Consider the following 16037-nt stretch of genomic DNA (forward strand, 5'->3'; position numbering starts at 1 on the left):
TAATATTATAAAACAATTATACTTATTTATGTTTAAGATGAACAAATACTTACTTCCATTTTTTGCACCGCTTGTTCCAGAGTAAGTTGTTTCTTGGGATCCTCAAACCAAAGTTTTAGCACACGATTTCTGATTTGTACAAATGTATGACTGGAAGGCCCATGTAAATCAGAGAAACACTCGGCTTCCAGGGACGACATTTTGTCAAATGGGAGTCTAGATTGAAACGCAGCTCCTTCCAAGCTATACGAATTAGAGAATATATAAGCAATTACTTATTACTAATTGATTTTATGAATTACATCAATACCACAATTTAAAATAATGTTAAGAATAACTCTTTAGTACACATTACCTGTTTAGCATCTCTTTATAGTTTATTTCTTCAATGTCTTCACTTTTAGTTTCCTCGATTATTATAGGTTTATCGTCTTTTTTGGAATCAGTTGTGCGACTGGAAGACGATTCTCGGCGCCCAACAACTGGTTTGGGACTCGAAGACGTAATCTTACTCTTTTCAGATTGATCAGATTCAGAATCATCTTGCTTCAACTTTTCATCTAATTCGCGGTTTTCAACCTAAGAGCAATAAACATAACCTTAGTATCAAAACAAATTGAAAAAAAAAACAAAACAGTTCGAATATTTGACAATTTAAAAATATACCTTAGTACGTTTACGACGACTCATTTTTACTTAATTATAATAAATAGGAAAGTAAAAATGAATAGAAGGTTAAAGATTTTTATATTATAAATTTCAAATGTAAGAATATTATCAAAACAAAGTTTGACTTTGAACGATCAATTTACAAGAACAATGACAGTTTTCAGTGACAGACGAATGCTGACACATGACAGCAACTACAAAGTACCATTACGTTATATTGCTGCTTTTATAAGTCAAATATAAATATTATAGAAAACAAATAAGTGCAGTATAAGTTTTATACTCCTATCACAATAAATACCATACAGGTTTTTTTAATGGTTATTATCTAAAGCTAACATTTGCTTATTAGATAAAAATTAAATTGTTTAATAAATAAAAATTACTTGTAAAATATAATTAATCTAGGGACCATTTTTGATCAGGTTTTATGTTGTTATGGAGAAATTAATAGCTATAATATTGATTTCTATTCCAGATAATTTAATATCCATATAAATACAAACATACAAAAAAAACACTAAAAGTAAAATAAATTAATTAATTAAATATTACGGTAAATTAAAGACAAAATATGCTATTTATTATATGTATACTAATTTATTATAGTTTCACGTTTTAGGGCTTAGAATATTCACTACTATAATATTTATAGCGTGATCAGAGCATTTTTCATTAGATTTATTATATATTGTAAACCAAATGTAACAAAATACACACTTGGTAAAAAAAAAGAAAAAATTGTCAATGAAGTATAGCTCTAATATTTTTATCGCATTCCAAGTTTACTTAAGCAATACAATACTTTCGAGCGTATAACTTAAAGTTGTTCTTAGAGTAGACTACTTACGACAATTTATTGCAATCAAATGGCTTAAATGTAATTTGTATATTAATTAAATCAAAGGATGTATTTTGCCTACTGTTGCTTTATAAGGCATAATACTATGAAAATAATCAAAATAATCTGATTGTACAACATCAATATCAGTTACTTATATTAAAGTATGTATATTCATTTTATAGTTTTAAATGCTTTTTTTATTTAATTGCAAACTATGGTATTATATGCTTAACTTTTTAATCAATTAGTTTTAAATGTGTAATTGCATATTTATATGGTAGACTAGGGTACGGTATTGATTATTATAACAATTATAGTATTCAAAGGATAATAAAAAATAAAATATATCAAATTGGTCAAGGAATTTTATTCTTCATATCTTATAATTAGTATTTATTTGAGTCATTCGCTTGTACTAATGCTTTTTTTTAAATTATAAACTCTTCCTAAAATGACTCTGTAAAAGTTCTTCATCAGCGTAGCCCGCAATTTCTTGAGGAATAATTGAACTTTCTTCAATAGCACCACATGGGCGACACATGCATTCTAAGGGAGCTTTCGTAGAGACCTGAAATACGAATGAAATTAAAATTTATAAAATTACTTCATAAATATTATTAGAAACATTGTAGAGACACAACTAATTTTACCTTTCGGAACCGCTTTTCTTCATTTTTAGCTTTAGGACAAAATAATACAACAGAGGCTTCCCTTTCTCCTGATTCTTGGCAACAATTGCAAGATCTTTCCATCTGCCAAATCTTACTACCAGATACCTTTAAAATGAGACGTAATTTCAAGCTTATGCACCACATTGTTACTAATAAACCAACTAACTACGAAGTTTTATTACCTGAACATAACTCGTACATTTACCAATGCAAGCGTACGATGGAATAGGCTTGGGTACACATCCTGGATGTTGAAGTACGTGAATAACTGGAGTCATCTGACATTCTTGACCTGCAATATAACATTTATATTTAATATATAGCACAAAACATTAATTCATACAGAAAAAATGCCTTCATTTGAATTGATTTTCGTATTTTGTTTACTTTTGGATCTCTATAATTATTGTAATATTTTATTTACTAATAGGTCTCTACAATTAATGATTGGCTTATTAACATTAAATACCTATATAGGAAACGACTCACCTGGAGGTAGCTGGACTTCTTGTCCACTAACTTGTTCTTTTTGTAAGTGACACATCGAAAGGAAAATCAAGCTAAAACGTAATGAATTGAGAGACAACATATTTAATTAAGAGTATTTTTTTTTCTACTAGGTGGTGTTGCTTAACCGGAGAATGCAACTGATGTGTTTAGTTTCACGAAAAAGCTCGCTTATAAAGGAATTAAATGACCTTATTTTGTTATTGAACGCGCGTCTAATATGTGATACATTGAAATCATTTTAGTAAACATACCTCCCGAAGAAATACACAGATTTCAAGCAGTGTGGACACGACTTTCTTAATGGATTTTTCATCGAGTAATCGAGAAAATATTAAAGTTTAATCGTTTATTTTATTTTTTTATTTATTTCAAGATTTTGTAAAGTACCTAGAAACTATTGCGTAAATACGTAAATGTATAAGTTTAAAATACCTAAAAACTATTTTGTATATATTCTCTTCTACATAGCATTATTAATTTCGGATTTTATTGTTTTTATGTCCTTAATTTGCGAGATAGTACTGGTTAGTATTAAAATTTAAAATGTTAAACTTTAAAACACTAATCTTCAATTTTTGGATCGCTGATTAAAGTCAAATGAATTAATATATTAAATTGGAATAATCATTGGACAGTTGTATGAATATTATCATTTCTTATGTTATGGTGAACAATAAAATTTAAAAAATGAGCCGTTACTGCAATTTTTTTATCTTCGAACTAAAGGGTCCTTGTAGAATGTTCTTTGCGTCGTAGGAATACTTACGGTAACAACAACAACAACAACAACAAAGTCGATTACCTTGATATAAACAGTTACAAATTTTATAAACACGAAAAGTAAACAGAAACAAACTTGTAACACCAAGCTTCCGACTTCGCAAAGTCAATATCTTTCGTGGAGCCTGTTTCGAGTTTTTGATTCTATAATAACATCCCGATTATATAAATACGATTTCACGTTTACCAATTAGTGAATACAAAGCCGAGATGGCCTAGTGGTTAGAACGCGTGAATCTTAACCGATGATCGTGGGTTCAAACCCGGGCAAGCACCACTGAATTTTCATGTGCTTAATTGGTGTTTATAATTCATCTCGTGCTTGACGGTGAAGGAAAACATCGTGAGGAAACCTGCATGTGTCTAATTTCATTGAAATTATGCCACATGTGTATTCCTAAACCTTCTCCTCAAAAGGGAGAGGAGGCCTTAGCCCAGCAGTGGGACATAAACAGGCTGTTACTGTTACTGATACAAAGCTTAGATTATTTAAATTAAACTGAATGTTTTTATTCCGGGCAATTAAACAACTTATATAGCAAACAAGTACATGATAGTTGATATAAAATAATTTCATAAAGAAAGTAATATTTAAGTATTAGTATTGTGTTCGAAACAAAGCAGGCTAGATCAATATTAACAAAACGATTGCTTATATCGTCAACTAGAGCTATAGAAAGTATTTTATAGGAAGACGGCGTTCTTGCTCTTAGAATAACGAAGAAGTCAGGGACTCACGTACGACTCTCAGTAGTTAGCATTTTTTTAATATTGAAAAATGTGGATGTTTTATTAGAAAGCGAAAGACGCAAGGAAATAAGAATAAAAAACGGACATGCCAGGGACGTTCCTGGGCGGCCCCGCATACCAATGTGTCATACATTGTGGCAATGTGTTATGGTTGTAACGTACCTACGTTTTTGGACGGCAAATTATGGGTTAAACAAACCAATGCGCCACCAACAAAATTGTGCTATATCAATGTTAAAAACCCCTTTTAAGGACACTTCCATGTAAAATACATAGCAATATAGTTCTATAGTTGTAGTAACAATAAAGGCTGATATATACTACATACTATATTGTTAAACTTTATTATGTAGCTTGACTTAATACATAATGCAAATGTTAGAAAACAACACACATCATGCACCTTACAACTTTATCAATGTGATCAGGAGTTTAAGTTAGGTTTTAAAATGTTAGACAATATATAGCATATTTTTTAATAATGTATGTGTTTCTTTTTCTCGTGGCTCGATTTAATATAATGATTCCAATAGACGATCTGTTTTAACTTCTTTTGCACCATTAGGAGGATAACTTAATTTGGTGCCGGCCTGTAGAATATCATCATCATCATCTTAAAAAAAAAAAGAAATATTTTCTGTATCTGATGTTATAGACTACATTAAAAGGAGTTTGTATCCGTTGATGTTCATATAGAATATCTACTGTATATTAATTTATTTGTACATTCATAATATCCTTTCGGTAGATTCTGATCTAGTAGCTTAAAATATAATTTATCTTGTAAAATCGCGATTTAAAAGTGCCTCGTTGAATAAAGAAGTTCTGATTTTGTTTTTAAATAAGTCTCTATTATCTATTTAATATATAGTTACTCCTTCCCCGATGTAGACGCTCACTAAGAACGGATTTAAAGCAGTTTATAAAGGGGTGGATATCAGAACTATTCGGGCTCGCTTCTTTTGCTGTGCTCGTGGTGGAATAATTCGATACATTATATACGAGATGATGTCGAACTTATGAGGAGCTTGCAGCTGAAATACTTGGACCTTGGAGGTATAGTGCAAAGACTTTCATCGAAAATATACTATCTCGTCTTACTGCATATACTGGTGACATGGCTGGTTCATTTTTCGACCAGAGGATTGGAATTGCGATTCAATAGGGTAACGCTGCTTGCATTCTTGCCAACATTCCACGCGGTTATGATTTTTATAATAGCTATTTTTAATTTTTATTCGTATACGTTTAAATAAAAATGACTTTAATGTTTAATTTAATGAAATTAATTCTTAAGTAATGTAATATAATAATATTTAAAATTAGATGGTTATGGTATTGGATAATATATAATAACACAATATATTATTTATTTGAATTATTTATATGTTACAATATAAAACAATATACTATACATCTCAAGAGGAGTAAACCCAAATAAACAACTTAGACATCGATATCAATTGACGCGATAACATTAGACGAGTTCTTGAATAATCAATGATATTCGCTATGGATTCGTGAAAAAATGGCGTTTTCAATGTCCGCGAAGTTATAATCGGAACTTCGAAAGTTAAATTAATGTGATTATAGCTTGTTAAGTGGAATAATGTTGTATTATAAATAAAGGTAAATTAATCAAAAACTGTTTAAAGTGCGTAATACAGCAGAACAATTAGAACATAAAATCGTATGCAATTTGTAAATCTACGGTTTGTTTACCTTTAGGAATAGGGAATTTACTCCGATTGGAATAGGGAATAAATACTTTGTTACGACTTTTAAAAAATATTCCTGTGTCTATATGTTTTTCTTTCTAATATTCTGAAAGTTTTATTAACCACTTTGTTCGGACGACATATTAGGGATTTATTACTTAGGAAATAATGAATGTTTATTTAAATGTGACTGTTGAAATTTATGAGAATGTCAAAATGTGAAAGGTGAAATCATAAAGATTTTAATGCTGGTCTTATTTAATACTTTTAATTAATATTTTCTCGTTGTCATACTTTGTCATATTATCTTTTCCATCTCTCTTTCTGTCGTCAGTGTCCCTTTACAATGTTTATTGGCGAAGGTATAGCTTAATAAATAATTATATTGTTATTCTATTCTTAGTCGTGGGTTGTTAATAGCTGTATTTATTTTCTGATAATGCTTATGAGAGTTTTGTCGAGTGCATTAGCCCTGTTTACCAATTCTGCGAACAAATGTCCACGTTATCGCATCGAAACGTAATCGTTGCCGTTTAACCGTTTTCCTATTCTACTAACACAATGATTGATGAATGTTGTGTTCGGGTTAAAGTTGGATCGGAATAGAATCGGAAATGTATTTATATACATTTCCGATATATTATAAGTAGGTGGACAAGCAAATTGGCCACCTGATGGTAAGTGGTCACCACCGCCCATAGAAATTAACACTATAAGAATTATTAACCATCCCATATTAACGGTTCCTAACAACGTTAATGCCCCACCAACCTTAAGAATTAGGATGTTATGTCCCTTGTGCCTGTAATTACACTGACCCTTCAAACCGGAAAACAATGGTACCAAGTACTGCTGTTTTGCGTTAGAATATCTGATGAGTGGGTGGTACCCTACCCAGACGAGCTAGCACAAAGCTTACCAGCATTGTAATCGTTTGTATGTTTAAAACGTCCATAATCGGTGTGGTTACACTAATAAGAGAAATTAATTTATTGCGTTATAATAGGATCATATTTATTGTAGATGTAAAAAGGAAAAATTTAAATAAAATGAATAAATTATTTGACGGATCGTTTATTTGATTTATTTTTATAAAAGTTAAATCCTTGACCAATTTTAAGCATCGCTTTCTTTGTATTTACAACAGTTTCCTTTGACATGGTACTAAAGTAATTAATTTCAAATTTTAAATCGTTATTGTCCTATATCCTTATCGGCTATAATCTCCGCATTTGTAACATCTACATTCAGCGGGTTCCCTTAAACGAACTTCCATGAGTCCGTTTTCTTCATTTTCAAATCTCAGGCCATCGGAATCGTAACAGTGAGTAAGTGTCACCAATCTTTCTCTGAGGTAATTCTCCTTGCAGCAGTAACATTCCTGGTAATGATAGAAATAAACATGTAAATAGCATAAACATATGAAACAATAGTGGGTGTCGAACAAATTAAACACCCTTCGGCTTATTAACCGACCTAAACCGACCTTCTAAAGATTTTGGATTTCTTACGTATAATGAATGTTTTCCGGAGTCATTTACTTACGTCTGATTAATGTATATCTACGTACATGTGTATTTACTGAAAAAATCTAAGCTATGCTAAACTATGTAATTTAAAGATTAATCAGGGTATCATATTTCAACACACTTTAACCCTACTGCTGACAATTGATATAAGATTACGTACCTACTGTTTTTTATTTATATTATGTAATAAAATAATCCATAAAGCGATTTTAGACACTAAAGCTAAAAAAAATAAACCGGCAAAAACTATTTCTACTTTATTTCGGCTTAAAATTTTAAACGCTACGAAAATTTAATTTACAGAGTATTTTTAACTATATTTTTCATGCTTATTAAATAACAAACCTTTAGAAAGCCCGTTGCTGCTACGACCGACGGTTGCACTTGGCTATTACAAATTCCTTCACATTTGTTGACGGTAACTTCACCGCTACACGATCGTACCAAACTACCCATTTCATCATATTCCTCTGAAATAAATTAATTTTACCAAATAAATCATCATTTTTTATAAGAATGTAAAAGAAAAATATCAAGAAAGCAATCTCAAAATGATATACGGAGATTTAAAGTGTAAATATTTAATAATGACAACAATTCCCATTGGACCAACCCGCATTGGAGCAGCGTGGTAGAATAAGCTCCAAACCTTCTCCTCAAAAGGGAGAGGAGGCCTTAGCCCAGCAGTGGGACATTAACAGGCTGTTACTGACAACAATTCCATAAATTATGCAAATTTATAACTCATAATACACATTATAAAAATGGTTATTTAATTTAACTATAAATTTTCATTTAACGGAAAAAAGTGTATACATTACATGTTTGTCTCATTTTTAAAGACGTTTTCTATTGTTTGCGATGTATTATTTGTACAAGCTTTTATTAACTTAATTTGTATCGGTTAAATCCTGCATCTGTTTTTTAATGAATGCTTATGATACGGTCTATTAGACGATATTATGTTATTTTGTTCTAAATTAACAAAACCCCGTTCCTTTTTTATATGACATAATGGAATACTTTACCTTTCGTTACGTGAATTTCTGTGGGAATCGTCTCACAGTTTTCATCTGCATAGCATGTTATAACAATAACCAAAAGCATTTCTATGACGCAAAGCTGTATACTTTTTAAGGAAAACGACATTTTTAATGAATTATTTTTCTAATCTTCGCTACACAACAGTGCAGATGGAACTGTCCTTTCTGAGGATTTAATCCCCTTTTATACGAATTGTAACATGTCCTATAATATTTATACAACTTTAATATATATGAAGAACGCCATCATGTTTATCAGCGGGATACTCGGGATAAGTAAAATGTCTTGTATAACTAACATTACATTAACGCTGATTCAGTTTTTAAGCAAGTGACTTGGTAATTTTTCAATTATTATCTTAAATAAAGTATTTGACATTTGTATCCTTAAGTTATGATTTAAACTCAAGTTTTTGTGGAAATATTTTTTAGTACGTATATGTGAATATAACATTTTTAAGCGTTGAAAAACAGATTTTAACTTAAGTTTGTTCGTAATCTTGTTAGTAAAAATATAGTTATTTCGTGTAATTATATCATGATAGCATGAATTCACAAGCTGTACTTATTCCACAAGTTGTTATTTTCTGCTTAACATGCTTATATTTCTACTACAGTATTGAGTTCATATATACTAGTGTACTTATAGGTGAATTCAATTTCGATACGTATTTTTTTTACAATTTATAAAAATACGAGAAAAACAGTAGTTCTCGATTACGTTTATATATTAAAATGAGCTGAATTACAAAGTTTCCTGTATAAAGGTATTTAATACGAAAAATATTATTTAAAAGAATGTTAACTAAAAATGTGAGATCAAACTACGCAGGGAATTTATTAATTTGGTTTCAAAATATTTATCATATATAAAAATAAGCAATTCAATATATTATGCTTCTCTCTTTAGTCTATGATATAGGTAGGTATTGACAATTTTGTGACACGAGCTGTCAATGTCAAATAGTTTCGATTTTGTCTCCATTTTCTATATTTTTTATTGTTAATACTACTTGTATTACTACATATATGGTAATAATAACGGCCTAAAAATGATAATCGATGAAAACTTATTACTCTTGTTAATTTTGATATTCTCATGGGTCGAATATGCTTGGGAGTTATATCTTTCTTTGCGACAGGTGAGTTTCTTGCGATTACTTCTTATTTCTACATGAAACGTCGGCATTTATTATTTAAGTATTATCTCATATACTGATATGGTAAACTTAAAAGTCTCACAATCTCTAGATTACTTAAGTCCATAAAAAAATAGAACAACTTAAATTACAATATTACTATTATCATTAAAGTGGTTATAAATTCTGGTCTTTCAATTTTTTAATATGAACATATATCTTACGTGCTTTTGATAGAAATAAATACCAAAAAAATATGTTACTCCAGTTGGCATTCAAAAATAATACTTTTTAAAATAACCTTACTTTTTCATGCAGGACATTGTAAATGAGTGTCTTTTTAAATTATATAAATAAGTTTATATTTATCACATAATATAATGAATACAATAATTTAATTACAATAAAATACATAGTTTTTTTTTTTTTTAGCTGATGATATACAAGACCAACAATACTATTCCAGAAGATTTGAAAGAGATGCTCAATGAAGAATCATTTAAAAAATCCAGACTATATGGAATTGACAAATCACAGTATAAAATTGTGAAAGAGTTTTATAATATATCCTTATCATCTTTTATTCTATATAATAGATGGATTTCTGCAGCATGGCAAAAATCAGAAGATATTGCTGCCGTTTTTAATATCAGTCCAAGTCAAGAAATCTTAATAAGTTGTGTCTTTATGTCATTTGTAACATTATTCAATTTTGTTGTAAATATGCCATTTTCTATTTACGAAATATTTGTTCTCGAAGAAAAACACGGATTCAATAAGCAAACCATTGGTTTCTTTATAAAGGATCAGTTAAAGTCCCTTGTGCTTAGTCTTGTTATCACATTACCTATTGTTTCTATAGCTATATTTATTATAATGCTTGGTGGAAACATGTTTGTGGTTTGGTTGTGGCTGTTTACAACTTTAACCACTTTGATACTTTTAACACTATATCCTTCAGTGATTGCACCATTGTTTGATAAATTTGTTCCATTACCAGATGGTACTTTAAGAAAAGGTATTGAGAATCTAGCATCAAGGCTCAATTTCCCGCTATCTCAGGTTTACATAGTAGAAGGATCGAAAAGATCGGCACACAGTAATGCATATTTCAGTGGATTATTTGGTGCTAAAAGAATAGTCTTATTTGATACATTGCTTGAAAAACATGATGATGTTAAGAAAGTTACTACTGGGTGCACCGAAAATGAAATCCTTGGTGTTTTGGCTCATGAATTAGGTCACTGGAAGTGCAGTCATATATATAAATCTATAGTCCTCACCGAAGTCAATCTTCTACTTCTTTTTACAGCATTCGGACTACTCTTTAAATATTCATTGCTTTACACCTCTTTAGGATTCCCATCGGGACAAGAGCCAGTGATCATTGGACTAATAGTAGTATTACAACTTATTCTTGCACCTTACAACTCTCTATTATCTTTCTTTGCAACAGCTTTATCTAGGAAATTTGAGTTTGAAGCAGATAACTTTGCAGTTGGCTTAGATTATCCAATGGAACTGAGATCGGCTCTTATTAAATTAGGAAAAGATAATTTAGACTACCCCATCTACGACAAGCTATATTCAGCCTGGTATCATTCACATCCAACTCTGTTGCACAGAATTGAAAATATTAAACTTCAAATTTCTAAAAATAAAGTTGATTAAGTAATTTAAATGCATTTTATCATACAGTACAATTACTTTTAATCTATTTTAAGCATTTAATGAAGTAGTTTTAAATGTAATGCATTTGTATCATATTAATATTATTATAGGTCACAGAAGGATTTGTAATTTTATACAAAACTAAATTCTTGTAAAAATGACAAAAATGTTTATTTATGAATAGAGTAAGATCTGTAAAATCATTACCAGTAATAATTTATTAATTGCATTTAAAATGTTGCACACACCAAAACTACTATTTCGTAATTGAAGATACATACATATATATTTACATAACTTTATTGTGTGATGTTAGGATTTTTACTTTAAAAGCCACTGTCAATCGCTAGTGTTATATTTAAGGTTTAACTCTTAATATACTTTTATACTTTCTCTCAACGCTTTTTTTTTAATCATCCTAATATGAAAAATAATTTTAATAATTTTTATGTATAGAATTAAAATTAAAACTTATATATAAATTTATTAACTTTTATTTAAATTATTCAGCTTGCTCTAGAGTGTCAGGAAGCGGTCTATCTTTTGTTTCTGGCAAAGGGGCAAGTAATAACAATTGGGCAAACGACACCATTGCCAGTAGGATAAGTGGAAGATCAGATCTTATGTCATCTAAGCTCACAACAGCGGGGGCGACCATAGACGCAATACGAGCGAAAGTTGTAACACCGGCCACACCTGCATTACGCCCTAGAGTCGGATATAATTCCCCCGTGTACAAATACAACGCTGGTACAGTACCCTGTTGATAAATGGAATATTTAATCGAAATTTTTAATTTATAATGCCCTAGATTATAATGTATAAATAAACTCGCATTGCTAATTAAATGCAAATGTGAAAAAAAGTTTTCATTAATAGTTAGTGAAAATTAGAAAATGATCAACTTGTTAGGCTCAACCCTAATCGCAGAACTTTTCATCGCAATATGACTCACCGCTAAACCTGCAAATCCTAATCCTGCAAATAACAATCTCGGCCAATTGTTTGCGTAATAATCCCTTGGAATTATTATTATAAAAATAAAACAAAAGCATGTAAGAACTTGATATATCCAGATAGTCGTTTTTCTTCCAGCTTTAGTGATAATGAATATACAAGTTATTCCTCCGACGACATAAATAAATCCACTCATTGCGACTGCTAAAAAAATGTTCCCGCCAATTAATCCTAGATATTGTGAAAATGTATAAAACGCTAATCCGGTGAAGAACCTAAAAATACCAATAATATAAAAATTAAGCATGTAAATACAATAGTGGCTGCCAGCACACTGTGTTCATGTTATTTATTTTTATATTTCATCTCGTGCTCAAATCCTGCATAGGTAAGATATAGTTCTGTTACATGTAATAGAATAGAGTGGTGAAATAAGCTTCGCCTTCTTTGCCTAGCAATAGGACACAGCTGTATTACTATGCAAGTTGTTCATAGTTTTTAATAAAATTACCAATTTAAAGACAAAAGTAAAGTTTTTAATCTCATATCTTCAGATTTCAAAAATGCTATAAATCCTGGATCATTGTGATTTCGTGTTTTGCAAATTGTTATATTTTGCAAAACAGCTTCATAGTATTTTTCTCTATTGTTTTGTTTAGCTGCTTTTTCTAGAACCTCTGAAATAAGCCTTTTAAGTTTAAATAAAATAAAAATACGTATTTCGAATAATAAAGTAAAAAAAGAGGTCTTTACGGTTGTAGAACAATGGTTAAGACACTGGGTGGGTTTAAGTTACTGGGTTTCCTTGGGTAGTAAAGAAAAATCCATTTTAAGTTGAATTGTAACAGAAATAGCAAAAATTCTAAATGGTGCCTTAAATATAGGCGATATCTAAACTTAGACAACCGGTGAACAAAATGGGTTCAAACCCGGGCAAGCACCACTGAATTTTCATGTATTTAATTTGTCATTATAATTTATCTCGTGCTTTACGGTGAAGGAAAACATCGTGAGGAAATCTGCATGTGTCTAATTTTACCGAAATTCTGCCACATGTGTATTCCACCAACCCGCACCGGAGCAGCGTGGTGGAATAAGCTCCAAACCTTCTCCTCAAAAAGGAAGAGGAGGCCTTCAGCCCAGCAGTGGGACATTCAGGACAGGACAGGCTGTTAAGTAGGCAGTTCAGTAGATAGTAATGGCTCAATATTACCTATAGACATAATTTCTGTTATTATATCAGCCACGTGTCCATGCGATATATAACATCGCTCTTTCAACCTTCAGCCCAGCAGTGGGACATTCACAGGCTGTTACGGAACAAAATATTTCAAAAAGGGTATATTACTTTTACTTGTACGGTATTTTATGATCATGTAAATAAGAAAACGAAATAAAGATTAAAACTTTAAATTAATTTGAATGAACAAATATGATATTACAATATTCTTCTTGTTATTTCACAAGTACTTTTATGAACGAATAAGTAATGTTATGTTTTGTTTTATGGTAAGTGAGCCAGTGTAATTACAGGCACAAGGGACATAACATCTTAGTTCCCAAGGTTGGTGGCGCATTGGTGATGTAAGTGATGGTTAGCATTTCTTACAATGCCAATGTCTATGGGCGTTGGTGTCCACTTACCATCAGGTGGCCCATATGCTCGTACTCCTATTCTATATAAAAAAAAAATACTTTTTTGTGTAAAATCGAACTAGATTGCAACTACACGGTTATATTATATTAATAGGTACCTAAAGCTTTTTTATTTCGACCAGTAGCTAGAAGCCATCTTGGCGACTCAGGTATTAAAAACCAATATATCAAAAAAATGGAGGAAAGGGATGCTAAAGCAAATTCAAGTTTCCTCCAGTCTCTGAGCCAGTAAGCTAAGATAGCCATTACTGTATTTCCGCATCCGAATGGCAACTGGTATACGATAGGCATTATTGTTCTCCATTTACCACCGACAATCTGTCTCAAACAAAACTACGTTACAACAAGACTAATATAGATATATATTCAAAAATTGTTTTTTTTTTTTATGTAAATGTTTACATAAAAATAACAATTCTTTAAGTAGATACCAAATTTAAATGACGTTTACCTCCATACTTATAACAAACGATATAATTCCTATACCACCAGAAGCCACAGCTAAAATAAACCAGTTAATTATAAAGATCCAATACGATGTCGTTATACTACAGATAAAACTTATGATGCACTGCATTGTAATTCCAATCATAAGTGGCAATTTACGACCATATTTGTCAGCTACTACACCAAAAATAAGGCCACCCACTAAAACGCCCCACATCATTACACATTGAGTGAACTGAAAAGAAATTCTATGAATTTAAAATGAACATAATAATAATGTCCTCCAGACCGATTTCGGCCACGGCGGCCAATCTCAAGAGAGATTAGCCAACTACGCAGGAGATATTATAGTGAACAAGTGTAAACACAGGTGCACTTATAATCCGATGGGACGGCAATCCGATACGACCGGAAAGAGTTCAGGCGCAGGACTAACGGCTTTACGTGCTTTCCGAGGCACGGGAGTGTACACACTTCCAACTTCTAGACTCCGGGATGCTACTGAGAATTTTCTAACAGAAAACCCAATAACTTTTTGTGGCTCGACCTGGGAATTGAGACCTCCGGGTCTGCGGCCATACATCGAGCCGCTGGACCAACGAGGCATATAAACATATTTGGATGATGTAAATTAAAAATGTTACCACGCACATGTATGAGCCAATGCTTAGAACATACTAAATTCCAATCTGTTGTGATAGTCCGATTAAAGACAGTGTTATCGTAAACAAAACGAGGACATGGAATCAATGGTATAAACGATCTATCTATATTTGGCTCGATTACCAAAATTTCCGGATCAAAAATCAAACATGGATGCTCTTCATTTTTCTGTTGCACAAAATGATATAAAATCAGTTTGTTAACTTATAAGAATTCGGCACATCATGTAACGTAATATATCAATAGGTTGGTTTTTATTTAAAATAAAAATACACATTAATGAAACATAAAGATGAATATTTTGAGAGGTTTTTATGTATTTATTAAATACTTACTGGCGAACAAATTTGTCGCCAATCTTCATCTTTCCACTTAGCAAATGGTTCTGGTTTTGCGCACCAAAATTGTTGCGGAGGCGCCATGAATATAATATTTAATTGATACCAAGCGAGCGGCAATTTTAACATAGCCATATATATACTTATCCAAAACTGCCATTTCCCGAATTCCCCAATAACTTTGAATGTAAGGTTATCAGCGTCACAATTGTCACCAGAAATGATGACCTGTAATTTTAAAATATTTTTAATCGTATATGAGATAGTAGGGACACAAAATATTTTAAAAATCTCAAGTGTCTTAATTCAAAGAAGAATGACTAGCCGAAGCAATAATAACTTAATAGTAAAATATACATAATATCTAATAAGTTTGTTTATTACGTGTTTATATTACTGGCTCTATAATTTTCAAAAACGTTTTATTTGTATTTGATTTTAAAAACCGTATATAGGTCCTTACAATGTTAATAGGGACCTATTGAAACTTTTCTTTGGAAACAAACCGTTTTTAATAAGCAATTTTATATATTTTTTTCTTTTAACGAAGAATACAAGAAGCTTTAAATTATTCTTTAATAACAAACAGATATTTTGTTTTCAGTAACTCACGTTTCGCATTATTTTTATAAATTTTTAACACACTTTGCTG

The 16037-nt window shown here is 30.9% G+C and overlaps 5 protein-coding genes across 5 annotated transcripts in view; 1 reads left to right on the top strand and 4 right to left on the bottom strand.

Moving 5' to 3' along the window:
* The window catches only part of LOC126772486 (lysine-specific histone demethylase 1A), a 322515-nt gene extending 321714 nt beyond the window's left edge, over positions 1-801 (bottom strand). Inside the window, exons 1-3 of the mRNA XM_050492873.1 lie at positions 667-801; positions 356-579; positions 54-243 (exon numbers count right to left, since the gene is read on the bottom strand). Coding sequence (XP_050348830.1) covers positions 54-243; positions 356-579; positions 667-690 — 438 coding nt within the window. The 5' untranslated portion in view covers positions 691-801. The remainder of the gene's footprint in view (positions 1-53; positions 244-355; positions 580-666) is intronic.
* Positions 802-1946: 1145 nt separating this feature from the next.
* On the bottom strand, positions 1947-2773 carry LOC126772526 (bursicon). The gene is made up of 4 exons (XM_050492924.1): positions 2674-2773; positions 2367-2476; positions 2164-2289; positions 1947-2081 (listed from the first exon to the last, which is right to left on the bottom strand). Exons 1-4 carry the CDS (start codon positions 2771-2773, stop codon positions 1947-1949), a joined length of 471 nt encoding a protein of 156 aa, XP_050348881.1.
* A 4366-nt stretch (positions 2774-7139) lies between these two features.
* LOC126772527 (partner of bursicon) lies at positions 7140-8649 on the bottom strand. Its single transcript, XM_050492925.1, has 3 exons — positions 8500-8649; positions 7817-7941; positions 7140-7323 (listed from the first exon to the last, which is right to left on the bottom strand). The coding sequence occupies exons 1-3, from the start codon at positions 8618-8620 to the stop codon at positions 7153-7155; spliced, it is 417 nt and encodes a 138-aa protein (XP_050348882.1). The 5' UTR covers positions 8621-8649; the 3' UTR covers positions 7140-7152.
* Positions 8650-9466: 817 nt separating this feature from the next.
* LOC126772502 (CAAX prenyl protease 1 homolog) lies at positions 9467-11737 on the top strand. The gene is made up of 2 exons (XM_050492899.1): positions 9467-9656; positions 10086-11737. Exons 1-2 carry the CDS (start codon positions 9567-9569, stop codon positions 11322-11324), a joined length of 1329 nt encoding a protein of 442 aa, XP_050348856.1. The 5' UTR covers positions 9467-9566; the 3' UTR covers positions 11325-11737.
* An 89-nt stretch (positions 11738-11826) lies between these two features.
* On the bottom strand, positions 11827-16006 carry LOC126772585 (organic cation transporter protein-like). The gene is made up of 8 exons (XM_050492988.1): positions 15998-16006; positions 15383-15613; positions 15036-15215; positions 14389-14619; positions 14036-14255; positions 12793-12958; positions 12280-12556; positions 11827-12084 (listed from the first exon to the last, which is right to left on the bottom strand). The coding sequence occupies exons 1-8, from the start codon at positions 16004-16006 to the stop codon at positions 11827-11829; spliced, it is 1572 nt and encodes a 523-aa protein (XP_050348945.1).
* Between the last annotated feature and the right edge of the window lie 31 nt (positions 16007-16037).

This window comes from Nymphalis io, chromosome 12, assembly GCF_905147045.1.
Source record: "Nymphalis io chromosome 12, ilAglIoxx1.1, whole genome shotgun sequence".
Lineage (NCBI taxonomy): Eukaryota > Metazoa > Arthropoda > Insecta > Lepidoptera > Nymphalidae > Nymphalis > Nymphalis io.

What these genes read in the sequence shown, in the direction of transcription:
- LOC126772526 (XM_050492924.1), bottom strand. Translation starts at nt 2,773, where the DNA reads ATGTTGTCTCTCAATTCATTACGTTTTAGCTTGATTTTCCTTTCGATG. An exon ending in AGAAGTCCAGCTACCTCCAG is followed by an intron (nt 2,477 to 2,673) that starts GTGAGTCGTTTC and finishes GTTATATTGCAG; the next exon opens with GTCAAGAATGTCAGATGACT. An exon ending in AATGTACGAGTTATGTTCAG is followed by an intron (nt 2,290 to 2,366) that starts GTAATAAAACTT and finishes CTCATTTTAAAG; the next exon opens with GTATCTGGTAGTAAGATTTG.
- LOC126772527 (XM_050492925.1), bottom strand. Translation starts at nt 8,620, where the DNA reads ATGTCGTTTTCCTTAAAAAGTATACAGCTTTGCGTCATAGAAATGCTT. An exon ending in AGAAATTCACGTAACGAAAG is followed by an intron (nt 7,942 to 8,499) that starts GTAAAGTATTCC and finishes AATTTATTTCAG; the next exon opens with AGGAATATGATGAAATGGGT. An exon ending in CAGCAACGGGCTTTCTAAAG is followed by an intron (nt 7,324 to 7,816) that starts GTTTGTTATTTA and finishes TATCATTACCAG; the next exon opens with GAATGTTACTGCTGCAAGGA.
- LOC126772502 (XM_050492899.1), top strand. Translation starts at nt 9,567, where the DNA reads ATGATAATCGATGAAAACTTATTACTCTTGTTAATTTTGATATTCTCA. An exon ending in TATATCTTTCTTTGCGACAG is followed by an intron (nt 9,657 to 10,085) that starts GTGAGTTTCTTG and finishes TTTTTTTTTTAG; the next exon opens with CTGATGATATACAAGACCAA.
- LOC126772585 (XM_050492988.1), bottom strand. An exon ending in GGCGACAAATTTGTTCGCCA is followed by an intron (nt 15,216 to 15,382) that starts GTAAGTATTTAA and finishes TTTGTGCAACAG; the next exon opens with AAAAATGAAGAGCATCCATG. An exon ending in CTAAGCATTGGCTCATACAT is followed by an intron (nt 14,620 to 15,035) that starts GTGCGTGGTAAC and finishes ATTTCTTTTCAG; the next exon opens with TTCACTCAATGTGTAATGAT.